This window comes from Bombina bombina, chromosome 4 (assembly GCF_027579735.1).
Source record: "Bombina bombina isolate aBomBom1 chromosome 4, aBomBom1.pri, whole genome shotgun sequence".
Taxonomy (NCBI): Eukaryota; Metazoa; Chordata; class Amphibia; order Anura; family Bombinatoridae; genus Bombina; species Bombina bombina.
In genome coordinates this window covers 614,732,017-614,758,035 of record NC_069502.1, presented here as the reverse complement: position 1 = coordinate 614,758,035, position 26,019 = coordinate 614,732,017, and the positions used below count along the sequence as shown (strand labels likewise).

Sequence of the window (26,019 nt, the reverse complement as noted above, 5' to 3'; positions counted from 1 at the left end):
TTATAACTAAGCAGATGAGAAGGAAGTGCGGACTAAATTATGACATCCTTTTTAAAATATTATATTGTTAAAGGGACAGGAAACCCCAACAATTTATTTTGTGATTCGGATACACCAAACAACAATTTCAAACAACTTCCCAATTTACTTCTATTACCAAAATTGCTTCATTCTCTTGTTATCTATTGCTAAAGGAACAACATTGCATTAATGGCAGCTAGCTGAACACACACAGTCAATCACAAGAGACAAATGTGAGCAGGCACCAATCAGCAGCTAGCTTCCACTAGTGTAGTATATATGCATATTATTTCTTTTACAAGATATGACCAGTCCACAGATTTCATCCTTGCTTATGGGATTACGTCTCCTGGTTAGCAGGAAGTGGCAAAGAGCACCACAGCAGAGCTGTATATATAGCTCCTCCCTTCCCTCCCACTCCAGTTATTCTCTTTGCCTGTGTTAGTGATAGGAAGAGGTAAAGTGAGGTGTTAGTTTAGATTCTTCAATCAAGAAGTTTTTTTTTTTATTTTAAAATGGTGCCAGTGAGTACTATTTTTCTCAGGGAGAAATCATAAGTCACTTAACCCCTAAGAGGAGGTGAGACATCTTATTTTTCTGCCCTGATGTTAATGATCTTAGCAAACATTATCTAAGATCCGGTTGGTTTTCCACTGAGCAGTTGAAGGTAGTGTAAAGAAACATCTTCAGTGTGGAGAACCGTGTCATGCTACAAGCAGCATTGAGGTATGTTCAGTCATTTGTTTCTGGGGAGACTTGATACATCAGAACAGGCTGACATTTTTCCCTAACTGGGAAGGGATATTCAGTAGGTACTATAGGAAAAAGGGTGTACCTGGAATTTCCTTTTATCTTGATATTTATCAGTGTGTTTGATTTTTCACTTATTCATATGTGGGCTGACGCTGGGAGATGCGGTTTGCTGTGGGCTGGCGTTATGTCAAGAAATAACAGGCCTGGGAGAGAGCAATATTTTATGGTGGTTGCGCTTTTATTATTTAAAGTGAGTATTATGAGGGGCACATGGCGTTTTTAACATTGAGTTGGGATAACCAACATGTTTTTCGGCCCATGCGGGCCTCAGTACGTCTCGAGTATGCCCACGGTGGGCGGGGCCTAATTTTGCACACTCAGCCGCGCAGTATTCATCTGGATCAAGCAGCAAGGTCCTGGGCTCCGGTGGGGCCTAAGTTGTTTTGTACTCGAAGGGTACAGAGAGACTTAGGAATGCTATCTAAGCCGAAGCAGTGTGCTCTGGGGGCAGGTAGGCGCCACAGCAGAGCTGTGGCGAGGTGCAGGGACCTAAAGTGTTGATAAATTCGATAAACTTCATAAAAGTTGATAAATAACATTACCAAACAAGCGGTGCAATATTGTCAAGTCTATTTGGTCACATAAGGGCATTTTTTTTATTGCCACAAACATTGTTTTGCTGATAACAGAAAAATTGTTGCGCTTTATTATTTAAAGGCGCGGTACACTTCTTAGTTCAAAGCTTTTGTCTATGTAATTTGACTTCAGAGCTCAATATATCAAGTAAAGAACGCCTATTATTGCTAGTCTGTTTAACATGTCTGAACTTGAGGAAATTACTTGTTCTATGTGTTCAGATGCCATTGTGGAACCCCCTCTTACTTTTTGTCCGTCATGTACTGAAAGGGCCTTACAATGTAAAGGGCAGATTTTCTTTAATGAAAGTGTGTCTAAGGATGCTTCCCAGTCTGATGAGAATCAGGGTATGCCGCTACTTTCTCCCCAAGCGTCACAACCTTTAACGCCCACCCAAGCAACGCAGGGTTCTTCAACTACTTCATTTACTCTGCAGGATATGGCTGCAGTTATGTCATCTACCCTTACAGAGGTTTTATCTAAGTTGCCAGTGTTACAGGACAAACGCAGTAGGACAGAAGTCAACTTGAATACTGCAACCTCTGATGCTTTGTTGGCTATTTCCGATGTACCCTCACAGGGATCTGAATTGGGGGTCAGGGACATTCTGTCTGAAGGGGAACTTTCTGATTCGGGAAGTGTTTTACCTCAGACATACTCTGACGTCATGTCCTTTAGATTTAAGCTTGAACACCTCCACTTGTTACTTCGGGAGGTTTTAGCGACTCTGGATGACTGTGACTCTATTGTGGTACCACCAGAGAAATTGTGTAAGATGGACAAATACTTAGAAGTGCCTGCTTACTCTGATGTCTTTCCGGTTCCTAAGAGAATCTCTGAAATTATTACGTGGGAATGGGAAAGACCGGGTATCCCGTTCTCACCTTCTCCTAATTTTAAGAAAATGTATCCCATATCTGACACTGTTCGGGACTCTTGGCAAACAGTCCCTAAGGTGGAGGGAGCTATATCTACCCTGGCTAAGCGTACAACTATTCCTATTGAGGACAGTTGTGCTTTCAAAGACCCTATGGATAAGAAATTGTAGGGTCTTCTAAAAAAGCTATTTATTCATCAGGGTTCTCTTTTACAACAGACGGCCTGCATTGTGCCAGTTACAACTGCGGCAGCCTTCTGGTTTGACGCCTTAGAGTCTCTTAAGACTGAGACTCCATTAGAGGAAATTTTAGATAGAATTAGGGCTCTTAAGCTGGCTAATTCTTTTATTACGGACGCCGCCTTTCAGATTGCCAAGTTGGCGGCTAAGAATGCCGGATTTGCCATTCTAGTGCGTAGAGCGTTATGGTTAAAGTCTTGGTCTGCTGATGTGTCGTCTAAGTCAAAGCTTTTGGCTATTCCTTTCAAAGGGAAAACCCTATTCGGGCCTTATTTGAAAGAAATAATTTCTGACATTACGGGAGGTAAGAGTCATCTCCTACCTCAGGATAAAGCGGCTAAACTGAGGGGTAAACAAAATAATTTTTGTTCCTTTCGGAACTTCAAAGGAGTCCCCGCTTCTTCTTCCGCTAAACAGGAAGGGAATTTTGCTCAAGCCAAGGCCGTCTGGAGACCCAACCAGGCTTGGAACAAAGGTAAACAACCCAAGAAGCCCACTGCTGTTCCCAAGACAGCATGAAGGGGCGGCCCCCGATCCGGGACCAGATCTAGTAGGGGGCAGACTTTCTCTCTTTACCCAGGCTTGGATAAGAGATGTTCAGGACCCCTGGACACTGGAAATCGTGTCCCAAGGGTATCAACTGGAATTCAAAAATTCTCTCCCAAAGGGGAGGTTTCTTCTTTCACGATTGTCTGTAGACAAGATAAAAAGAGAGGCGTTCTTACGTTGTGTAAAAGACCTCTCTACTATGGGAGTAATTCGTCCCGTTCCAATACTTTGACAGGGGCAGGGGTTTTACTCAAATCTTTTCATGGTTCCTAAAAAAGAGGGAACGTTCAGACCCATTTTAGATCTCAAGAGTCTAAACAAGTTTCTCAGAGTCCCATCCTTCCAGATGGAGACTATTCAAACAATTCTACCATTGATCCAGGAGGGTCAATATATGACTACCGTGGACTTGAAGGATGCATACCTTCATATTCCTATCCACAAGTATCATCATCAGTTCCTAAGGTTTGCCTTCCTGGACAAACATTTTCAGTTTGTGGCTCTTCCCTTCGGGTTGGCCACAGCACCCAGGATCTTCACGAAGGTTCTAGGGTCCCTTCTGGCGGTTCTCAGGCCGCGGGGTATTACAGTGGCGCCTTATCTAGACAATATTCTGATCCAGGCGTCTTATCATCTGACAAAGTCTCATACAGACATGGTTCTGTCCTTTCTGAGGACTCACGGGTGGAAGGTGAATCTAGAAAAGAGTTCACTAATTCCACAAACAAGGGTCCCCTTCTTGGTAACTCTGATTCCATATCCATGAAAATTTTCTGGACAGAGGTCAGAAAGTTAAAGATTCTGAATACTTGCCGATCCCTTCAGTCCAATCCTTGACCATCAGTGGCTCAGTGCATGGAGGTAATAGGATTGATGGTGGTGGCAATGGACATCATTCCATTTGCTCGTTTTCATCTCAGACTGCTACAACTGAGCATGCTCAGGCAGTGGAATGGAGATTACGCAAATTTGTCTCCTCAGATAGATCTGGATCAGGAGACAAGAGACTCTCTTCTTGGTTGTCGCCGGATCATCTGTCCCAAGGGACGTGCTTCCACAGACCCTCATGGGTGATAGTGACAACGGACGCCAGTCTGCTAGGTTGGGGTGCAGTCTGGAATTCCCTGAAGGCTCAGGGTGTGTGGACTCGGTCAGAGTCTCTACTTCCAATCAATATTCTGGAATTGAGAGCAATATTCAATGCGCTTCAGGCTTGGCCTCAGTTGGCTTCGGCCAAATGCATCCGTTTTCAGTCGGACAACATCACGACTGTGGCTTACATCAATCATCAGGGAGGAACAAGGAGTTCCTTAGCGATGACAGAAGTATCCAATTCGGTGGGCGGAGGCTCACTCTTATCTGTCAGCAATCTACATCCCAGGAGTGGACAACTGGGAGGCGGACTTTTTAAGCAGACAGACGTTTCATCCGAGGGAGTGGGAACTTCATCCGGAGGTCTTTGCCACCCTGATTCTCAGATGGAATTGGATCTGATGGCGTCTTGTCAGAATGCCAAGCTCCCAAGATACAGATCCAGGTCAAGGGATCCTCAGGCCGAACTGATAGATTCCTTGGTCGTTCAACCTAGCTTATGTGTTTCCATCGTTTGCTCTCCTTCCCCGGGTGATTGCACGGATCAAACAGGAGAGGGCTTCGGTAATTCTAATCGCGCCTGCGTGGCCTCGCAGGACATGGTATGCCGATCTAGTGGACATGTCCTCTCTGCCACCGTGGAAGCTTCGATTGAGGCAGGACCTTCTCATTCAGGGACCCTTCCAACATCCGAATCTAGTTTCTCTGCAGCTGACTGCCTGGAGATTGAACGCTTGATTTTATCTAAGCGGTGGTTCTCTGATTCGGTCATTGATACTTTGATTCAGGCACATTATCCTGTCACTAGAAAGAGCTACCATAAGATATGGCGTAAATATCTTTTATTGGTGCGAATCCAAGGGCTATTCATGGAATAGAGTTAGGATTCCCAGGATTTTCTTTTCTCCAAGAGGGATTGGAGAAAGGGTTATCAGCAAGTTCCTTAAAGGGACAGATCTCTGCTTTGTCGATCTTACTACACAACCGTTTGGCAGATGTTCCAGACGTTCAGTCTTTTTGTCAGGCTCTGACCAGAATCAAGCCTGTGTTTAGACCAATTGCTCCACATTGGAGTTTGAATTTAGTTCTTAATGTTCTTCAAGGGGTTCCGTTTGAACCCATGCATTCCATAGCTATTAAGTTGTTATCTTGGAAGCTTTAATTTTTGGTTGCTATTTCTTCTGCTCGTAGAGTTTCTGAGCTTTCAGCGTTACAATGTGACTCGCCTTATCTTATTTTCCATTCTGATAAGGTGGTTTTACGTACCAAACCTGGTTTCCTTCCTAAGGTTGTTTCTAATAAGAATATTAATCAGGAAATTGTTGTTCGTTCATTATGTCCTAATCCTTCTTCCAAGATTATGTCTGTTGCATAACTTGTATGTGGTCCGTGCCCTGAAGTTTTACTTGCAGGCGACTAAAGACTTTCGTCAATCATCTTCATTATTTGTAGGGCTGCAACTAACTATTATTTTCATAATCGATTAATCGGCCGATTATTTTTTCGATTAATCGACTAATCGGATAAAAAGAGACTCAATAATAGTTTTCTATGTTTTAAATAAAATCCACATAATGAGTGTTACAAATATAAACTTCAGATTAAAACTTTACATTAACACAACTGTTTCTTCAATTTTTAAGCAGCAGAGCACAGTTTTATAATCAAACAAAACAAAACCACAAACTGTTTGAAAAGAGGTAGAACTAGAAAGAGTTAGACTATCACTGTTAATAACATTCTGTTATTCACTCTTTCAGAAACTTGCATTGAAATGCAAAAATCTCAACATGTCCATATGCTTCTGGCTAAGGCTGGTTCTCTGTTTGCAGCTATATTTCATGCAGCAGAGAAAAGGCTGTTGAGGTGTTTAAGTAGGGTTTTGCCAGTTTCACCAAAGTGGGATATCTTATCTTTGTTAGCTCTTCACCAATGCTAAGTGTTTTCTACCTTGGCAAGGGCCTCTCAATAAAGTAACCCTTGACTTCATTCTAACATAAAAATATCTTGAATATCTATATGCAATGGTAAATAACCAGCTATAAGGTTAGGGAAAATATCTAGTCCGCTCTAAAAATAACGGATATATACTTATAAAGGTTGAATCTGGTACATATTATCACAATTTATTAAAAATATAAAAAAACAAAATCAAAAGCGCTAAGGACTGTATATAAATAACAGGACAAAGCCTTACTTATTTATTTATACAGTACATATAATCAGCAATAGCAAGCAATACGCTAATAATTGTACAAACAGATAATAGTGCACATCAATTTAAATAACTCCCATCAATCTAGAGGCAAGGTGTAAACAACAAGCTTGGCACTATATCATGAAAAGCATAGTTCTAAATCACCAGATTTAATATAAACAATCCAAATTATGACTATTATATCTGGGTTGCACATAAGCCAGGGGTAGTTGTAAACGTATACTGTCCTGAAAAAGTGAAAAGTAGACGTCCTTTAGGCTAAGGACATAACCATAAAACACAATACCATATGCAGGAGTTCATTGGAGTGAAGCAGCTGGTGTTGTGCACAGACCAACTAATTGCAAACCAACTAATCGATTATGAGATTCGTTGACAACTATTTTCATAATCGATTATGACGATTAGTTGTTGCAGCTCTATTTGTTGTTTTTTCTGGAAAGCGTAGGGGCCAGAAAGCTACGCCACCTCTTTCTTTTTGGCTGAAGAGTATCATCCGTCTGGCATATGAGACTGCTGGACAGCAGCCTCCTGAAAGAATTACGGCCCATTCTACTAGGGCGGTGGCTTCCTCATGGGCATTTAAAAATAATGCTTCTGTTGAACAGATTTGCAAGGCTTCAACTTGGTCGTGTCTTCACACTTTTTCCAAATTTGATACTTTTGCTTCATCTGAGGCTGGTTTTGGGAGATAAGTTCTTCAAGCAGCAGTTCCTGTCTTGTCCCTCCCTTTCATCTGTGTCCTATAGCTTTGGTATTGTATCCCATAAGTAAGGATGAAATCAGTGGACTCGTCATATCTTGTAAAAGAAAAGGAAATTTATGCTTACCTGATGAATTTATTTCTTTTACGATATGACGAGTCCACGGCCCACCCTGTCATTTTTAAGACGGGTATTTACTTGTAACAAAAAAACACTTTAGTCACCTCTGCACCTTTTTGGCTTTTCCTTTCTCTTCCTAACTTCGGTCGAATGACTGGAGTGGGAGGGAAGGGAGGAGCTATATATACAGCTCTGCTGTGGTGCTCTTTGCCACTTCCTGCTAACCAGGAGGCGTAATCCCATAAGTAAGGATGAAATCCGTGGACTCCTCATATCGTAAAAGAAATAAATTTATCAGGTAAGCATACATTTACTTTTTTCAACAAGGAATACCAAGAGAACAAAGCTTATTTAAGAATAAAGTGAATTTGAAAGTGTGTTAAAATTACATGCTCTATCTAAATCGTGCATGTTTAATTTTGACTTTCCTATCCCTTTAAGCTTCTCTATGTAGAAATATTTTTTATATAATATATTTATGTTCTGGGGCCTTTGTATTCTATTTGCTTTACCTTCTTGTCCTTACACATTAGTTAGCGCTGCTTGGCCCTCTTGCACGTATCTAAGGAAGTTTAAACTAAAAATGCAGCATTTTGTAATTGGCTGATGGCTGTCGCATAATACAGGGGGAGGTAAAATTAGATAAACTTTGAAATTTGCCAGAAAATATTCTACTGCTCATTTCAAATTCAATACTTTTTAAGGTATTTTGCTGACTGAATTTAAAAAAAAAATAATTGACTAACATTTTTAATTATTTCTGCATAGTCTTGGGAATGTAGTATTTACCTAGCTGTATACTGCATAAAGGTAATTTTTGATTCTACAATTAATGCTAATGTTTCCCTTATTGTAGCTGCCAGCACCACAACTCAAACTATAACCACTGTTGTATCAACCACAGGTGAGTAATATTCCCTGTTCTCTTTTGAGTGAAGCTATTTTTATTGAAAATGTTTTACATTAACAAAAAGAATTTCCTGGTTTTTTTTGTTTGTTTTTCCCCTCTTAGTACAAATATTTTGGATTTTCTGTTTCAGTAGGATGGACTAATATTTAGCTTTCCATACTTTAAGTAATACAATTGTTATGAAAGTGCTAGGAGCTTCCCAATAGTTTAATTTTTTTTAATTTTTTTTTATTATTTTTTTGCGTTTTTAAATATTTTATTGGTAATTTTCAGTATAACATTGTTAATTTCAAAACACATTGACTTTGAACAAGATAGCCTTGCCAATAACATTTGAATAACAGAGGAGAAGAGGACTTATTACTACAAAAGCTCAGATCCACATAGAATGTTCTTTGCATGCTTCAGTCCAATGTGAGAGAGGACGAATATTTTAACGTAAAGATGTTTTGGTTCCTCTTTCATTCAGGTGCTGAGTTACAAAGTCCATTGATTTCAGTTAAAGTAATACAGATTGTGGTCAAAAACAATTAACATTCTGTATATAAAGTAATTCTCAATTGAAGTAATTATTTATTAAATAAAGGTTTTAATTTAGAAGAGAAAGTGAAGAGTGCCAAAAGAAGGGTATGGCCATGTGTCTTGTAGAGTGATTATAGGGTTTGATTTATCTAGGTTCAAGAAAAATAGAAGAACAGGGAGACATATTTTGAGAAAAGGGGGAAGATAAAGGGGATGAGGGGAATGGGGAAAAAAGGGGGGGGAGGGGATCGTTGGGGGGGACCTCATGTAAGGGGAGGTGGGGAGTATGAGGCGGGATAGGTAAGATGCCTGGCATCATCCAGGGTTTATTCAAGAGGATGGTGTAGGAATTATTCGAATTGTGATGTTGTCTGTCTATCTATATTTATTCAGTTAAGTTGGGAGAGTATAAAGTTCCACCATAAGATGGTGTACATCAAGTTTATCAATTTTCATGAAATGGTAACGTTCCAAGGTGAGGAGCTCTGTCGTTTGTGAATGCCAGTCTGTCAAAGTTGGGGTTTTAGTGGATTTCCAATGTCTCAGAATCGTTTTTTTTGCGCTGTTTATCATCCAATAACGGTAGGGAATTTGCAATTTTGTTTTGGGAAGATCCTGTAACATGAGGACTTGGATTTTGAATGCGAGATCTACTTCGATTATTTCTGACTTGGCTGTGAATACTTTTTTCCAAAAGTTGACAATCACTGGGCATGTCCACCATATAGTGTTATGTATTTAGAGGCAAGAAAGTGTGTTAACTCGCTTCTGAATGGCATGAGTTGCTGAAGCTGGGAAACCTATAGGTGAGGGGATATATGAGCAGGAATAGTTCCTATTTGTAAGGATGTGTTACTTGGGGCTTATGGGCATGAAGTGGTTTTAAAGAGGAGTAGAGAGTGTTATTGGTTCCATCATTATGATGGTTACATAAGTTCCTGAAAAAAGAGAAGATAACTGCTCTTCTGCTGTTTGTATGAATTTTTGATACATAACATATAAAATTCAAACACGTTTATCTAAACAGAACTGAACATACAGTAAAAATCAGTACAATTCCCTTAGGACCTTTTTGGGTGATTCTGGGTTTACGTGACATTTGTGCTGTAACTTGGTTAAATGACAAACAAGCTTTAGTTTCTGCAATCTAACCAGGGGTGGGCGGTTTAAGTGGAAGTTCTCAGTGTCCTTCCTATATGACATAGGTGAAAAGCAAGTCTGTCTAAATATTATTCGGTAGAACTGCAGGGATAAGTGAATGAGAACTAGGTTAAAGCGGCCTTTATTCTAGAATATATCTCTACAGTGCTGTATTTAGAGCACTTAAATCTGCCGATAGTTCGCCTGTTGGATATCTAGTTGAGGATTCCTATTACCAATCTTTTTAGCATATATCACCAGCAAAGCAATTGGGGTGGCATTGTGGGGCAGGTCATGTAGATAGTCCATCCTATATAGGACAATTGAGGTAGGCCAAGTGAGTTATTGCAATTATAAAGATGCCCTGTGAATGGGGGCCTCGCACACTTAATAACTATACTGATACACTTTATATAGGGCAAGATATGTATGGCAAGTATACCTACTCCAAGGCCGCTAAATCTTTTTCCTGTTGGGCAGTTAAGGTCAAAAAGGTAAATTCAGTGCAACTATAACGGTGCTCTAAAGATGTGCTGCAAACTTATACCATCTGTCTCATTAAGGTAGGAGAGAGGTAACAGCATTAATTCATAACAGTGTAATACAACATACAATACGGTTATACATATATATGTTTAGGGCAGGTCACTGAGATTAGGCCAGCCCTGTGGATACCTTGGTAGTTATACTTTGGTAAAAGAGGTATTATCATTAACAAATAACCATGCAGTACATTAATCAGAGCAGCTACATTTGCCTACTAGTCGTAGACCAGCTGTCAGTGTCAGGAATTTTGTTACCAGTCTCTCAGGTGTGCTTGTAGCTGTAGTCATCCTTCACCCAGTAGGCGATGTTACTCGTTGAGTGGATTCATCTTGTTCCATGGTCTGCCCGTTGGGCAGGTGGGCCTGTGAGATTGGTGGTGATGCAGATACCTCGATGGAGAATTGTGAGCAGAATTGTGCTAAGTCTTCTTCTGTTTTATAAGTTGCCGTTTTGTTGTCCTTAGATGCTATAATTGAGACAGGGAAGCCCCATCTGTAGGGTATCTTGCAGCACAGATGTGATATATGACAGGGACCTGCGTTTTTGCAGGGTCATGGGGCTGATATCTCTGAAGATCTGAATGGCAATTCCTGCATGCCATATCGGTTGCTTTGCTCTGGCATTCCTCATAACTTCATTGTCGGGAAAGTTGAGCAGTTTTAGGATGATATCTCTGGGTGGGGCCTTTGGCGGGGGGGGCTTGGCCCGTAAGGCCCTATGGGGATATCAGGTGCGTTAGGTGTACCTCTGACTGTTCTAAAAAGGTCCTGTAGATATCCTGCAATAGCAGCTGGTGCAACTCTTTCTGGCACCCCCTAAACCCGCAGGTTATTACGGCGACTGCGGTTATCCAAATCCTCAATTTTTTCATTGAGCGAGTGAATGATGTTTTCCTGTGAGGTTATTTTAGTAGTTAACTGGTTTATGTTAGTTGTCGTGGAAGAATTGTGTTCTTCTGTTAAGGTGACCTTGTCTTTAAGTGAGGAGACATCTCTATGGAGTTCTTTATATAGAGTTCTTACTTCGTGCATGGCCACTTTTATCTTCTTTGGACGACAACAAACTCAGATCAGCTTTGGTAACAGTCACTGGGTAGCTGGTCAGGGGTATACGCTTGCGCTACTACTGTTTGCTGCCTGCTTTCTGCAGTATTGGATGGTGGGGGTATTTGTGGCTCAGTATATTTTAGGTAATGTCCCATAGTTTTAGTGGCAGAACTTTTCTCAATTTTCTGAAGTTTCTTGTTTGGCATATCTAGTTTGGATGCCCAGTTGTGCTGGGTGAAAAAAGTCCCTTGCGGATTGGGCCAAGAGCTGTGGATTAGGTGTCGGTTTTAGGCCTGTCCTGCCCTATGGCGTATAGTTTAAAGGAGAGGGGTACTTATGTCTGAGGGATGAGGGACACGTTTGTAATGTTTTTATTATGTGTGCATTAGCAGTATTGCCAAGCGCTCCCAATCTGTTTAGTTGGGTGCGTGTTAGGCCACGACCGTTAGTTAATTAGGTGTGTCACCCTCACCTTGCCCCTATAACTGTTAAAGTCCCGGGCCTTCTGGGGTTGTGTGTGCTATTTGTGGTGCCAGAGATCCCCTGCTGTCTTAGTGCTGGCTCTGCACAACATTCTGTCCATCATGTGGCTCCTTGGACTGCGTTATGTACTGTAGAGTGATGGAGGTCACCCACGTGTTATGGCGGCATAGGGCCTTGCACTTACAAGTGCGGTGCTCAGCTCAGGGTGGATGCAGGCTCCGGGTCCTGGTACGGTGATCTCAAGCATGAGATCGAGCAGTCCAGATGATAACTTCTTCACATGTGATCGATCCCGGTATTTATAGGTATTGTGTGAGGTGCGCTCCAGTCTCTTCAAACCTGTAGTGTATTTTTGCCAAACTCCCCGTGCCTCATTTATCCAATGCAAATATTGGTCCCTTAGGTTTATTCAAGGATGTGGTACGATTGTTAGCAATTACATGCTTTTTTTCAGCCTTTTTTTGTGCCACCGGGCCTAAGAGCACTATTAGTGTGCAACCATTCGGCTCCGTGGCTAGACTCCACCTCCCAACAGTTTAATTTTAAACACAAACATACCCTATTGTGTGCAATCTGTTAAAACACTCATCTACAGTCCCACATAGGCTACTATTGTGCTTAGAGTGCATCTTGTATTCCTTCTCACTGCCTTCTCTTTACTATTGCTGTGTGGGTACCAAACAAATCGTGTGTGTGTATATATATCTATATCTCTATATATATATATATATATATATATATATATAAAAAAATTGTGTTATTTCCCACAGCTAATGCGACAGGACAAAACACCACAGATACTCCACCACCACCCACAGCCAATTCTACTGCAACTGCTTCAACTACCAGTAAGTCCTCTTCAGATGTTTTTAGTGATCCTACCTTTGGCTTTCTGCTATTTTTCATTGTGATATACCACCTTGTGTTCATAGTTATCTATTATAGAGGTTTGTTTTAAAAAGCAAAGCAAGGGAAATGGCAAATGTTTTAAAGCAGAATATTCAAAAGTTATATACCTCCATACATGATATCAATATATGAAATAGATTTCTTGTGTGGTGGATTACTTAGCATACATGTCGCTATGCATAAATATTTAGATAGAAACATTTTTGCAATATACTTCCATTAGTAATGCTTCTTGGAAATGTAATTTTATATTTTTTTGGCAGCATATGCCCATGTGCTGTGTGTGACTAAAAGATCAATATTAAAACACCATGTCTCCTCTTAGAGCTGGCGGTGGTGTGTATTGCATCATACACCTTAGTCATCTTAAAGTCTTACCTTAGATTAAACTGCAAATAGACTCCTGCACCTTTTTTCTCTCTTCTCTCTCAATATTTGTTCTGGCCACTATGAAATGGATGCCGAGCTTCACCCACTGATGACATCACAATCTGGGCTACCTCTAGGCACTCTGCTGAATAGCTTTGACAGTCTGTTGAATCCAACTAGTGAACCTTTTGTGATTGGACGCCATTTGCATCCCAGATTGTGATGTCATCAGTGGGCTGAGCTTGGCAGCCATTTCAAAGTGGGCAGAACAATATTCATTTTAAAATAACTTTTTTTACTATTCCTGCTGCATGATATAAAAAAAGGTGCAGGAGGCTATTTGCAGCTTCATCTAAGGTAAGACTTTAAAATGACTAAGGTGTAGACTGTTATATAAATCTGTAGAAGCAGAAAAAAGAGAGGCGCCTTATGGGACAGTATTGTTGTACAGCATCAGAGATACAGAGGATAGCACACACTGAATGACAGGGTACTCACAAGAGTTGTGGCATAAACGTATGCCTAACTGAGCAGGACGGAACCTTAGTCGCCCACCAGACGAACCAATAGGAGTAAGTAACCGGAACTCCAGAGACCAATCCACAGCGACAGATGGTAGGAGCGTCAGGGAGACAGAAAGTCCGTGATACAACCAATCACTGTGAGCTCCTCACAATTTCCTCAGCTCAGCAGAGTAAGTTCTGTGTAAAAAAATAAAAAAAAAATGAAGAAATGAACAGCAGCCAATCTGCATCAGCAGAAATCTCAGATTCAGACAGTGTAATACCTTTTAGCTGATACTGAAGTTGTTTCTTTCAGGTTTAAGCTCGAACACCTCCGTTTGTTACTTAAAGGATTACTTTCTGTTATAATTTTTAAGCTAAACAACTAACATATTAAAGTTAATAAACATTAATTAAAACCTACTGACCTATATTTTCTCCAAAACGAAGTTTCATAACATTCTAAAAGTTATATCTTTTATTCGCCGATGATGTAATGTTATCCTGCCCACTATTTTCAGCACTGTATGTTCAAAATACTTAAACCAATAACTTTGTGTTTAAAGCGCCATTTTGAAACCTAGGTATTGTAAACGGATTGGTACAGAGCAAAGGATACCCACGGAGTGGGTTTGGAAAACTATTAAATTTGCAGACAAGATTTCTGATATACGGTAGAGATATGTTAATGAAATGCTATTGATAAAAAGCGTATTTGGGGTAGTTAGTTAGTAACAGGCATAGAAAATATTTACTTACAGTGGCCCTTTAATTAGGTTTTAGCTACCTTGGACGACTCTGACACTACCGTCGTAGTCAATCCTAAGAAGTCCAGTAAACTAAACAAGTATTTTGATGTGCCCTCCATGGTGGAGGTATTACCTGTACCAGATAGGGCTACAGAGATTATTGCTAAGGAAGGGGAGAGACCGGGTATCCCTTTTTCTCCATCCCCTATGTTTAAAAAGATGTTTCCTATAGCAGACTCTATCAAGGAGTCTTGGGAGACGGTACCCAAGGTGGAAGGGGCAATTTCCAAACTAGCTAAGAGAACTAAGATTCCCATTGAGGATAGTTGTTCCTTTAAGGATCCTCTGGATAAGAAGTTAGAGGGGTTACTCAAGAAAATGTATGTACACCAGGGTTTACAATGGCAACCCGCTGTTTGTATTGCTACTGTCACTAGTGCGGCAGCATACTGGTTTGATGCATTGTCTGATTCTATTCGGACAGACACTCCCCTCGAAGAAATCCAGGGTAGGATAAAGGCCCTTAAGTTGGCCAACTCCTTTATCACGGATGCTTCCCTTCAGGTTATTAAGCTGGGAGCTAAGATTTCTGGTTTTGCCATACTGGCCTACAGAGCTTTATGGTTAAAATCTTGGTCTGCGGATGTGTCATCTAAGTCTAAACTTTTGGCGATTCCTTACAAGGGAAAGACCTTGTTTGGGCCGGGTTTGACAGAAATAATTTCTGACATTACGGGAGGAAAGGGTCATTTCCTCCCTCAGGATAAGCGAAATAAACAAAAGCAACGTTTGAGTAATTTTCGTTCCTTTCGAAATTTCAAGGGAAATCCTTCCACTCCCTCTTCCAAGCAGGAGCAATCCATGCCTTCCTGGAGGCCCAATCAGTCTTGGAACAAGGGAAAACAATCCAAAAAGCCTGCTATTGAATCAAAAACAGCATGGAAGGGGACACTGAACCCACATTTTTTCTTTCGTGATTCAGATAGAGCATGCAATTTTAAGCAACTTTCGAATTTACTCCTATTAATTTTTATTTGTTCTCTTGATATCTTTATTTAAAAAAGAAGGCATCTAAGGTTTTTTTTTGGTTTAGCACTCTGGACAGCACTTTTTTATTGGTGGATGAATTTATCCACAAATCAGCAAGGACAACCTAGGTTGTTCACCAAAAATGGGCCGGCATCTAAACTTACATTCTTGCATTTCAAATAAAGATACCAAGATAATAAAGAAAATTTGATAATAGGAGTACATTAGAAAGTTTATCTGAATCATGAAAGAAAAAATTTGGGTTCAGTGTCCCTTGAAGGGCCCGATCCAGGACCGGATCTTGTGGGGGGGCAGACTTGGGTTTGAGATGTTCAGGACCCCTGGGCGGTGGACATCGTGTCCCAGGGATACAAACTAGAGTTAAAGACCTTTCCTCCCAGGGGCAGGTTTCTGCTTTCAAGACTATCTGTAGACCAGACAAAAAGAGAGGCGTTCTTACACTGTGTTCGGGACCTCTCCGACCTGGGAGTGATAGTTCCTGTACCGATGCAGGAACGGGGTCTGGGGTTCTATTCCAATCTGTTCATGGTTCCCAAAAAGGAGGGAACCTTCAGACCAATTTTAGATCTCAAGAGTCTCCGTCCTTCAAGATGGAAACTATTCGTTCCATTCTTTCTTTGGTCCAAGAGGGTCAATTTATGACAATGGTGGATTTAAAGGACGCGTACCTGCATGTTCCCATCCACAGGGACCATCACAAGTTTCTAAGGTTTGCATTTCTAGACAAACACTTCCAGTTCGTGGCTCTTCCATTCTGCCTTGCCACAGCTCCCAGAATTTTCTCAAAGGTTCTGGGATCCCTGTTGGCGGTGCTCTGATTGCGGGGCATTGCAGTGGCGCCTTATCTGGACAACATTCTGGTTCAGGCGCCATCCTTTCAACAAGCAAGATCCTACACGGAAATGTTATCTTTCCTGCGATATTTTATCACGAATGGAAGGTAAATTTGGAAAAGAGTTCCTTAGTTCTAGACACAAGGGTAATTCTCTTGGGAACCATAATAGATTCCTTATCATGCCTGATGAAACGGTCTGGAATAGACTGAGAAACGCGTTGCAAATAAAACACTGCTTGTTTTAAACCACAACCCGGTTTTTCTGCTGTTTTTGTCCTTTTGACAGGACAATTGCTACTGAACTTTTGCGCACTGACATTGTCAGTTTTGGAGACGTATCTCGGCTGTGTGAGCAGAGTGGGGGAGAACATACCAGCTTCCAGAGCACTTTTCCGGCTATTGGCCCCTAGGATCGTTAATGCTACCCTCCAGACGCCCGTCCAGATTCCATAGGTCCCCTGGGTGAGACCTCCAGCGTACTGACTGCTGGTTATTGAACGTCAGCCTGCTTCCTTGCACCTTATTCACGTAAGGTGCCACTTCTTTTGTGAGTAGTTCACTGCACATCACATTTATATTTTTGTTGTGTATGCGATTTACACTATGTTGGCGCCCCTTGTTCATTCTTTATTTTAGACATCCTTATCAATGAAGATTTTTCTGACTGAAGTCAGGAAATCAAAGATTTTCAATTCTTGCCTAGTGCTTTAGTCCTCTCCTCGGTCATCAGTGGCTCAGTGCATGGAGGTAATCGGTCTGATGGTAGCGGCAATGGACATCATCCCGTTTGCCCGTTTCCACCTCAGACCTCTGCAGTTAAACATGCTCAGTCAGTGGAACGGAGATTATGCGGATCGGTCTCCGCGATTACAGCTGGAGCAGGAGACAAGGGATTCTCTTCTTTGGTGGTTGTCTCAGGATCATCTCTCCCAGGGAACCTGCTTTCGCACACTCTTGGGTGATTGTGACAACAGATGCCAGCTTTCTGGGATGGGGAGCAGTCTGGGGCTCTCTAAAGGCTCAGGGAACATGGACTCGATCAAAGTCTGTTCTACCCATAAACATTCTGGAGCTGAGAGCAATCTTCAATGCTCTTCTGGCCTGGCCTAAGTTAGCCTCGGCCCGGTTCATCAGGTTCTAGTCGGACAACATAACTTCAGTGGCTTACATCAACCATCAGGCAGGAACGCGGAGTTCCTTAGCTATGACAGAGGTAGCTAAGATAATTCAGTGGGCAGAGACCCACAATTGCTGTCTGTCGGCGATCCACATCCCAGGAGTGGACAACTGGGAGGCGGACTTCCTGAGCAGGCAGACTTTTCACCCGGGTGAGTGGGAACTCCATCCAGAAGTGTTTTGCAGCCTGATTCTCAAATGGGGTCAGCCGGAATTGGATCTCATGGCATCTAGGCAGAATGCCAAGCTTCAGAAGTACGGGTCGAGGTCAAGGGACCCTCAGGCTGTACTGATAGACGCCCTGGCGGTACCTTGGCATTTCAGTCTCGCATACCTATTTCCTTCGTTCGCTCTTCTACCTCAGGTCGTTGCTCGAATCAAGCAGGAGAGGGCGTCGGTGATCCTCATTGCACCGGCGTGGCCTCGCAGGATTTTGGTATGCAGACCTGGTGGACATGTCTTCCACCTTGGAGACTTCCGTTGAGGAAGGACCTTCTACTTCAAAGGCCCTTCCTTCATCCAAATCTAGTTTCTCTGAAGCGGACAGCTTGGAGATTGAACACTTAATTTTATCCAAGCGTGGATTTTCAGAATCGGTCATTGAGACCATGATTCAGGCTCGTAAACCTCCAACTAGAACGATTTACCACAACATATGGCGTAAATATCTATATTGGTGTGAATCCAAGGGCTACTCTTGGAGTAGTTGGGATTCCTAGAATTCTGTCCAATCTATAAGAAGGTTTGGAGAAGGGTTTATCGGCAAGTTCCCTAAAGGGTCAAATATCTGCCTTGTCTATTTTGTTGCATCTGTGTTCAAACCAGTTACTCCTCCCTGGAGTCTTAATTTAGTTCTTAAGGTTCTTCAAGGGGCTCTGTTTGAGCCTATGCATTCCTTAGATATTAAGTTGTTATCTTGTTGCTATTTCATCTGCTCGTAGAGTGTCAGAGCTCTCGGCATTCTAGTATGAGTCTCCTTACCTTATTTTTCATTCAGATAAGGTAGTTTTGCGTACTAAGTTAGGGTTTCTCCCTAAAGTAGTTTCAGAACAGAACATTAATCAGGAGATGGTTGTTCCTTCCTTGTGTCCTAATCCTTCAGAGCAGATATTCGTCAGTCTTCTGCTCTGTTTGTGGTTTTCTCTGGGAAACGTAAGGGGCAGAAAGCTACTTCTTTCTTTGTGGCGGAAGAGTATCATTCGCTTTGCCTATAAAACTGGTGGACAGCAGCCTTCTGAGCGAGTTACGGCTCATTCTACAAGGGCTGTTTCCTCTTCCTGGGCATTTAAAAATGAATCTTCTGGGGAACAGATTTGCAAGGCTGCAACTTGGTCCTCTCTTCACACTTTTTCAAAATTCTATAAATTTGACACACTTGCCTCAGCTGAGGCCTCCTTTGAGAGAGAAGTTCTTCAAGCAGTGGTGCCTTCCGTTTAGGTTCCCTGTCTTGTCCCTCCCTTATCTGTGTACTCTAGCTTGGGTATTGATTCCCAATAGTAATTAGATGATCCATGGACTCAATGTGTCATTAGAAAGATAACAAAATTTCTGCTTACCTAATAAATTTATTTATTTCTTGACACGATGAGTCCACGGCCCGCCCTGTTCTTTAGACAGGTTGTGGTTATGTTATAAACTTCAGACACCTCTGGACATTGTTGCTTCCTTTCTCTCCTTTACTTCGGTCGAATGACTGGGGTTGGATGGAAGGGAGGTGATATTGAACAGCTTTGCTGTGGTGCTCTTTGCCGCCTCCTGCTGGGCAGGAGTGATATTCCCAATAGTAATAATAGATGATCCGTGGACTCATCGTGTTAAGAAAGAAATACATTTATCAGGTAAGCATACATTTTGTTTTTATTAGAAACATCTTTGTTAATGGAAGTATATTTTAAAAATGCTTCTATACAAACCTAAAATGCACCCATGCACATTTACATTTTGACCTTTCTATCTATGTTCTGCAGTAACAATTGGCTGCCATGCAGAATTCTGGTACAGGGATTGCTTTTACAGTGAACCTGAAATATAGTAACTTCACATCTGAAGATAGTTCACTTATAAGTGTTTCAAAGTTGAAATTTTGCTCAGATTTTCTGGAGTGATAATTTAAAGATACTTAAAGGGACATTAAATGCAACAGTTAAAGGGACAGTCTACACCAGAATTTTTGTTTTAAAAGATAGATAATCCCTTTTATTACCCATTCCCTAGTTTTGCATAACCAACAGTTATAATAATACACTTTTTACCTTTGTGATTATCTTGTATCTAAGCCTCTGCAAACTGCCCCTTATTTCAGTTCTTTTTACAGACTTGCATTTTAGCCAATCAGTGCTGGCTCCTAGGAACTTCATGTGCGTGAGCACAGTGTTATCTATATGAAATACATGAACTAACACCCTCTAGTGGTGAAAAACTGTCAAAATGCCCTGAGATAAGAGGCGGCCTTCAAGGGCTTAGAAATTAGCATATGAACCTCCTAGCTTTAGCTTTCAACTTATAATACCAAGAGAACAAAGCAAAATTGGTGATAGAAGTACATTGGAAAATTGTTTAAAGGGATACTAACCCCTCATTCTTTCTTTCATGATTCAGATAGAGCATGCAATTTTAAGCAACTTTCTAATTTACTCCTATTATCAATTTTGCTTTGTTCTCATGTTATCTTGATTTGAAAAAGCAGTAATAAAAGGTTAGGAACCGGCCCAGTTTTTTAGTTCAGCACCTTGGTAGAGCTGCTGATTGGTTTCCTACATTTAGCCACAAATCAGCAAGTGCTACCCAGGTGCTGAACAAAAAATGGTCTGGCTCAAAAGCTTACAGTACTGCTTTTTCAAATCAAGATAGCATGAGAACAAAGAAAAATTGATAATAGGAGTAAATTAGAAAGGTGCTTAAAATATCATGCTCTATCTGATTCATGAAATAAAAAAATTGGGTTTAGTATTCTTTTAAAATCACAAGCCACATCTGAACCATGAAAGTTTGTTTTGGACTAGACTGTCCCTTTAATCTCCCCAGAAAAAGTTTATTCAAAGAGAATAAAACAAGATTGCAATATATATTTGTTTAGTCTGCCTTTCCTGAAAAATACCTTTTGACAGTGTGCTTGTTCTACTATCTACAGATAGGCCTACATAATACTTAGACAAACCCTGCTACATATCTTTCCCTTACTGGTTTTGGCAGATTGCAACTGAAAAGCAGAGGATGTTATACTAAGATAATGACTGTGCCTAGCTTTGCTATCTGCAGACTCAAGCCAGGATTTGTTCCTCCAAATAAGACAAGTTGTAGGTGGATTTTGGCTGTTAAAAAAACAGTTGCAGCAAATAAGAAGTTTGTTATAAAATGTTTAGACTTGGTTGATATCTTGAGATTCTATTGCAATGCAACAGATTTTTTTTTTCCGTGTGTTTTGATATCCTTTTTTTAAGTCTACATAGAATATATTCTGTTTGTGTGTAGCTGTAAAAATTTTTTTGTTTGTTTTCTTTTTAGACTCTACAAACACCACGCCTGTGATTCCAACAACACCCTCTCCAAAAAAAGGCACATTTGATGCTGCAAGTTTCATCGGTGGCATAGTCCTTGTTTTGGGTTTACAGGCAGTCATATTTTTCATCTACAAGTTCTGTAAAGCCAAGGACAGGAATTATCATACTCTTTAAAAACTGACACTGCTCCCAGACTGCTCGCCTACCTTGCTCAAACCAAAATGTTTTGCCTTGAGATTTCTAATGGAAGACTTTCCAAGAAAAATGGATTTTCTTCTCATCTGAATCTAGCAAATGATGTGCCATCATACTTAAAAAGAAAGTAAACTCCTCTGTATTTGCAATCGGCTGCATGTATCTCAACAGCTTCCTAAAGTTTTTTAAAACTGATCTGGAATTTTTGCTTTCCCATACCCGATTGTAATACAGAGAAACTAATATGCCAGGAGTTGATCTTCTAGACTGGATATGAAACGTAATTTAAGAACAATGTTGCATCTAGGCATATCGTAGCATTATGGGCCTGAATGAAGTTTCTATTTCCTTTGTGTCCCCTCCCCGCCCTGTTCATAAAATCTTACGTATACACCTGATAATTACAAACAGTGCTGCCCTTTCTAAAAGTGATTCTCCTTTCTTAAAGGTGAAGGTGGAAATATTGTGCCTTAGAAACATTAAAGTATAATGTTGTTTTTTCGGATTTCATATTCTGTAGATCTGTAGGGGCACCTAGTTTGATTATGCAATACTAAATGACCTTCTGCCCCGAAAGTCCTTCACCTTCCTATGTTTTGTGTATAGTTTATGTGCTCTTATACTCATTTCAATTAATGTAACCGTAAATTTATTCTAATAATCAGGAACAGATATAACTTGCTTTGTCTTTCCCAAATATGAACCTGTTTTTATTCTCAATATCTGCTACCTTAATGAATTAAGTATTCTTTAAAGTTTCTGACTGAAACTTTGCTTTAGCCATTAGTGTATATAAATATATGAAGGAGCCAAAAAAGGATGCAGACAAAAATAGTTGTCTACTGAAGACTTTTAAACTTACTTTGGCAAAATGCCATTTTCTTTCTTTCCTCTTTTTCCCTTTTTTAATTGGTGAATTTTTCCTCCTCCTTCTGGTTACCCAGGGGTAATTCTGTTTTTATTTTAAAGCAAGTTGTCCAAATGTGAATAGATTTGTCTTGAATTACAGATACTGTGTTGTAGTGAACTGTGTAACAACCAATGTCATGGTAAAATAAGGTTATATTTAATTCTTCTGAATCAATCCACTCTACCTCCGGTTACCTCCAGATAAAGTTATCACATAATATAAGAAAGTACTGTTGAATCCTTCAAGTCAAAGCCTGTGATGTTTTTAGTTTAGATTTTCTTCGGCAGTAATCTGGATTGTAGAATAAAAAATAGAATTTGCACCAATATGCAATATATCTGCAAATTCTAAGTGCCTTCAGACATGAGTAAGTGGTGGAATAGGACATTCTATTATACAAATAAGTAATAGATCTGTGCATGAGTATGTTGTTTATTCTACTTGCAGATTAGCAGGCTAAAGTACAGGAAGACACTCCAAACAGCAAGGTCAAATTATGTTCTTATTTATTGTATTTCATGACGTATACAAATTTTAAACTTGCTTATGTAGATTTAAAACCAGTTATTTTGTTGCATGCATATTGAGTTGTTTAATAAACTTTTCAGTGACTTTCTTTATTTGAATGGATACAAGTCCACAATCAGCTTGCTGGGCATCGAACAGAGCAGAATAAAGGACTCATGGGAGACACTACTGCCCTTCAAATGTAGACGCACTCTTGGAGTGCATTGGTGCCTTCCATGCTCTCAAAAAAATGACATGTAGGTTAAGATATCTAAATTGTTCCAGTTATAAATGTATTACAATATTCTAATTATAAAAAACACAATTCAACTGACTATTTTCTTAATACACATGCACAACTGCTTTATTTTTTCATAAAGTGCCAAGCCTACTATAAACTGCATTCACACAGCTTGTACAATCATAGATAGGTTAAAATATTTATAAAATGTTTACATTTTGCACAGAAACACTACTGCTCCAGGTTGTATCAGTAAATGAGGTGCACATACTACAAAGACTAGATGTGGTGTAACCTCCTGCATAACCTCCTGCAATTTATTGTATTGTTATTATTCCATGTTAATTCTGATTAGGAACTCTTGTGCCAAATGTATTGAAGTATGATCTTATGTGGCCTTCCTTTGAGATTGCACTTTGCTATGCCTTTTTGAAGTCCCGATTCAGCACTTCATTAAGCTTTTTGAGAAACTGACATGCTTTATTCCTCTTCTAAATCGAAATGCCTTTAACTTATCAAAGACGTATAATTTCATACGATACAAAGTTAATTTTTTTTTGTTTTGAATAAATAAATACAAATATGACTACATTGGTTTGTTTTCTTTTAAAAGTGCCTAAAAAAATGCTCTACATTAGACACATCTTGGTTTTAAGTTCAATATTAAAAGCAATGTCATAGATGGGGAAACTGATAATGTTTTCAAATAACAAATAGTCTGCTTGTATAATGATTTATTTGTATTATGAACGTCGTATAGTTTCTTCCCAGCATTTTCTGTTTTTGGAAAAACCTGTTGTTTTTTTTTGTCAAGAGAATTGATGGAACTTTGATAATTTGACTCTCATGTCATAATCATGTACTTTATTTAAGTAATACTGTATGTATATTTATAAAATGTTCATGTGTAAACATATACAAATAGCCTTTTAACATTATACAATTAATCTTCAGGCATTGAGTTCCACAACTTGGCTGGTCTTATTTAGAAAAAATCTTTGAAGGTAAAATCCCCTTTCCTCTACTCTTAAAGGGACAGTAAAAAAATGTTTTTAATTCAAATGGAGCATGCAATATTTTTATTTTCTTTCATGTAATTAGCAAGAGTCCATGAGCTAGTGACGTATGGGATATACATTCCTACCAGGAGGGGCAAAGTTTCCCAAACCTTAAAATGCCTATAAATACACCCCTCACGACACCCACAATTCAGTTTTACAAACTTTGCCTCCGATGGAGGTGGTGAAGTAAGTTTGTGCTAGATTCTACGTTGATATGCGCTCCGCAGCAAGTTGGAGCCCGGTTTTCCTCTCAGCGTGCAGTGAATGTCAGAGGGATGTGAGGAGAGTATTGCCTATTTGAATGCAGTGATCTCCTTCTACGGGGTCTATTTCATAGGTTCTCTGTTATCGGTCGTAGAGATTCATCTCTTACCTCCCTTTTCAGATCGACGATATACTCTTATATATACCATTACCTCTGCTGATTCTCGTTTCAGTACTGGTTTGGCTTTCTACAAACATGTAGATGAGTGTCCTGGGGTAAGTAAATCTTATTTTCTGTGACACTCTAAGCTATGGTTGGGCACTTTGTTTATAAAGTTCTAAATATATGTATTCAAACATTTATTTGCCTTGACTCAGAATGTTCAACTTTCCTTATTTTCAGACAGTCAGTTTCATATTTGGGATAATGCATTTGAATTAATCATTTTTTTCTTACCTTCAAAAATTTGACTCTGTTTTTCCTGTGGGCTGTTAGGCTCGCGGGGGCTGAAAATGCTTCATTTTATTGCGTCATTCTTGGCGCGGACTTTTTTGGCGCAAAAATTCTTTTCCGTTTCCGGCGTCATACGTGTCGCCGGAAGTTGCGTCATTTTTTGACGTTATTTTGCGCCAAAAATGTCGGCGTTCCGGATGTGGCGTCATTTTTGGCGCCAAAAGCATTTAGGCGCCAAATAATGTGGGCGTCTTATTTGGCGCTAAAAAATAAGGGCGTCGCTTTTGTCTCCACATTATTTAAGTCTTATTTTTTCAGTGCTTCTGGTTGCTAGAAGCTTGTTCTTTGGCATTTTTTCCCATTCCTGAAACTGTCATTTAAGGAATTTGATCAATTTTGCTTTATATGTTGTTTTTTTCTCTTACATATTGCAAGATGTCTCACGTTGCATCTAAGTCAGAAGATACTACAGGAAAATCTACTGCTGGAGCTACCAAGCTAAGTGTATCTGCTATAATTTTTGGTATCTGTTTCTCCAGCTGTTGTTTGTATTGCATGTCATGACAAACTTATTAATGCAGATAAAATTTCCTTTAGTACTGTTACATTACCTGTTGCTGTTCCGTCAACATCTAATTTTCAGAGTGTTCCTGATAAACATAAGAGATTTTATTTTTTAAATCCATTAAGAAGGCTATGTCTGTTATTTCTCCTTCTAGTTTACATAAAAGTCTTTTAAAACTTCTCTTTTTTCAGATGAATTTTTAAATGAACATCATCATTCTGATACTGATAATGGTTCTTCTGGTTCAGAGGTTTCTGTCTCAGAGGTTGATGCTGATAAATCTTTGTATTTGTTCAAGATGGAATTTATTCGTTCTTTATTTAAAGAATTATTAATTGCATTAGAAATAGAGGATTCTGGTCCTCTTGATTCTAAATCTAAACGTTTAAATAAGGTTTTTAAATCTCCTGTAGTTATTCCAGAAGTGTTTAATCTCCCTGATGCTATTTCTGAAGTAATTTCCAGGGAATGGAATAATTTGGGTAATTCTTTTACTCCTTCTAAACGTTTAAGCAATTATATCCTGTGCCATCTGACAGATTAGAGTTTTTTTGGGACAAAATCCCTAAGGTTATGGGGCTGTCTCTACTCCTGCTAAATGTGCTACTATTCCTACGGCAGATAGTAATTCATTTAGGGATCCTTTAGATAGGAAAAATTGAATCCTTTCTAAGAAAAGCTTACTTATGTTCAGGTAATCTTCTTAGACTTGCTATATTTTTAGCGGATGTTGCTGCAGCTTCAACTTTTTGGTTAGAAGCTTTAGCGCAACAAGTAACAGATCATAATTTTATAGCATTATTATTATTCTATAACATGCTAATAATTTTATTGGTGATACCATCTTTTGATATCATTAGAGTTGATGTCAGGTATATGTCTCTAGCTATTTTAGCTAGAACAGCTTTATGGATTAAACTTGGAATACTGATAT

At 39.8% G+C, this 26,019-nt stretch overlaps 1 protein-coding gene across 1 annotated transcript in view; it reads left to right on the top strand.

Moving 5' to 3' along the window:
- CD164 (CD164 molecule) overlaps positions 1-23,387 on the top strand; it is a 48,709-nt gene extending 25,322 nt beyond the window's left edge. The window contains exons 4-6 of the mRNA XM_053710625.1: positions 8,067-8,114; positions 12,628-12,705; positions 20,953-23,387. Coding sequence (XP_053566600.1) covers positions 8,067-8,114; positions 12,628-12,705; positions 20,953-21,122 — 296 coding nt within the window. The 3' untranslated portion in view covers positions 21,123-23,387. The remainder of the gene's footprint in view (positions 1-8,066; positions 8,115-12,627; positions 12,706-20,952) is intronic.
- The last annotated feature ends 2,632 nt before the right edge of the window (positions 23,388-26,019 follow it).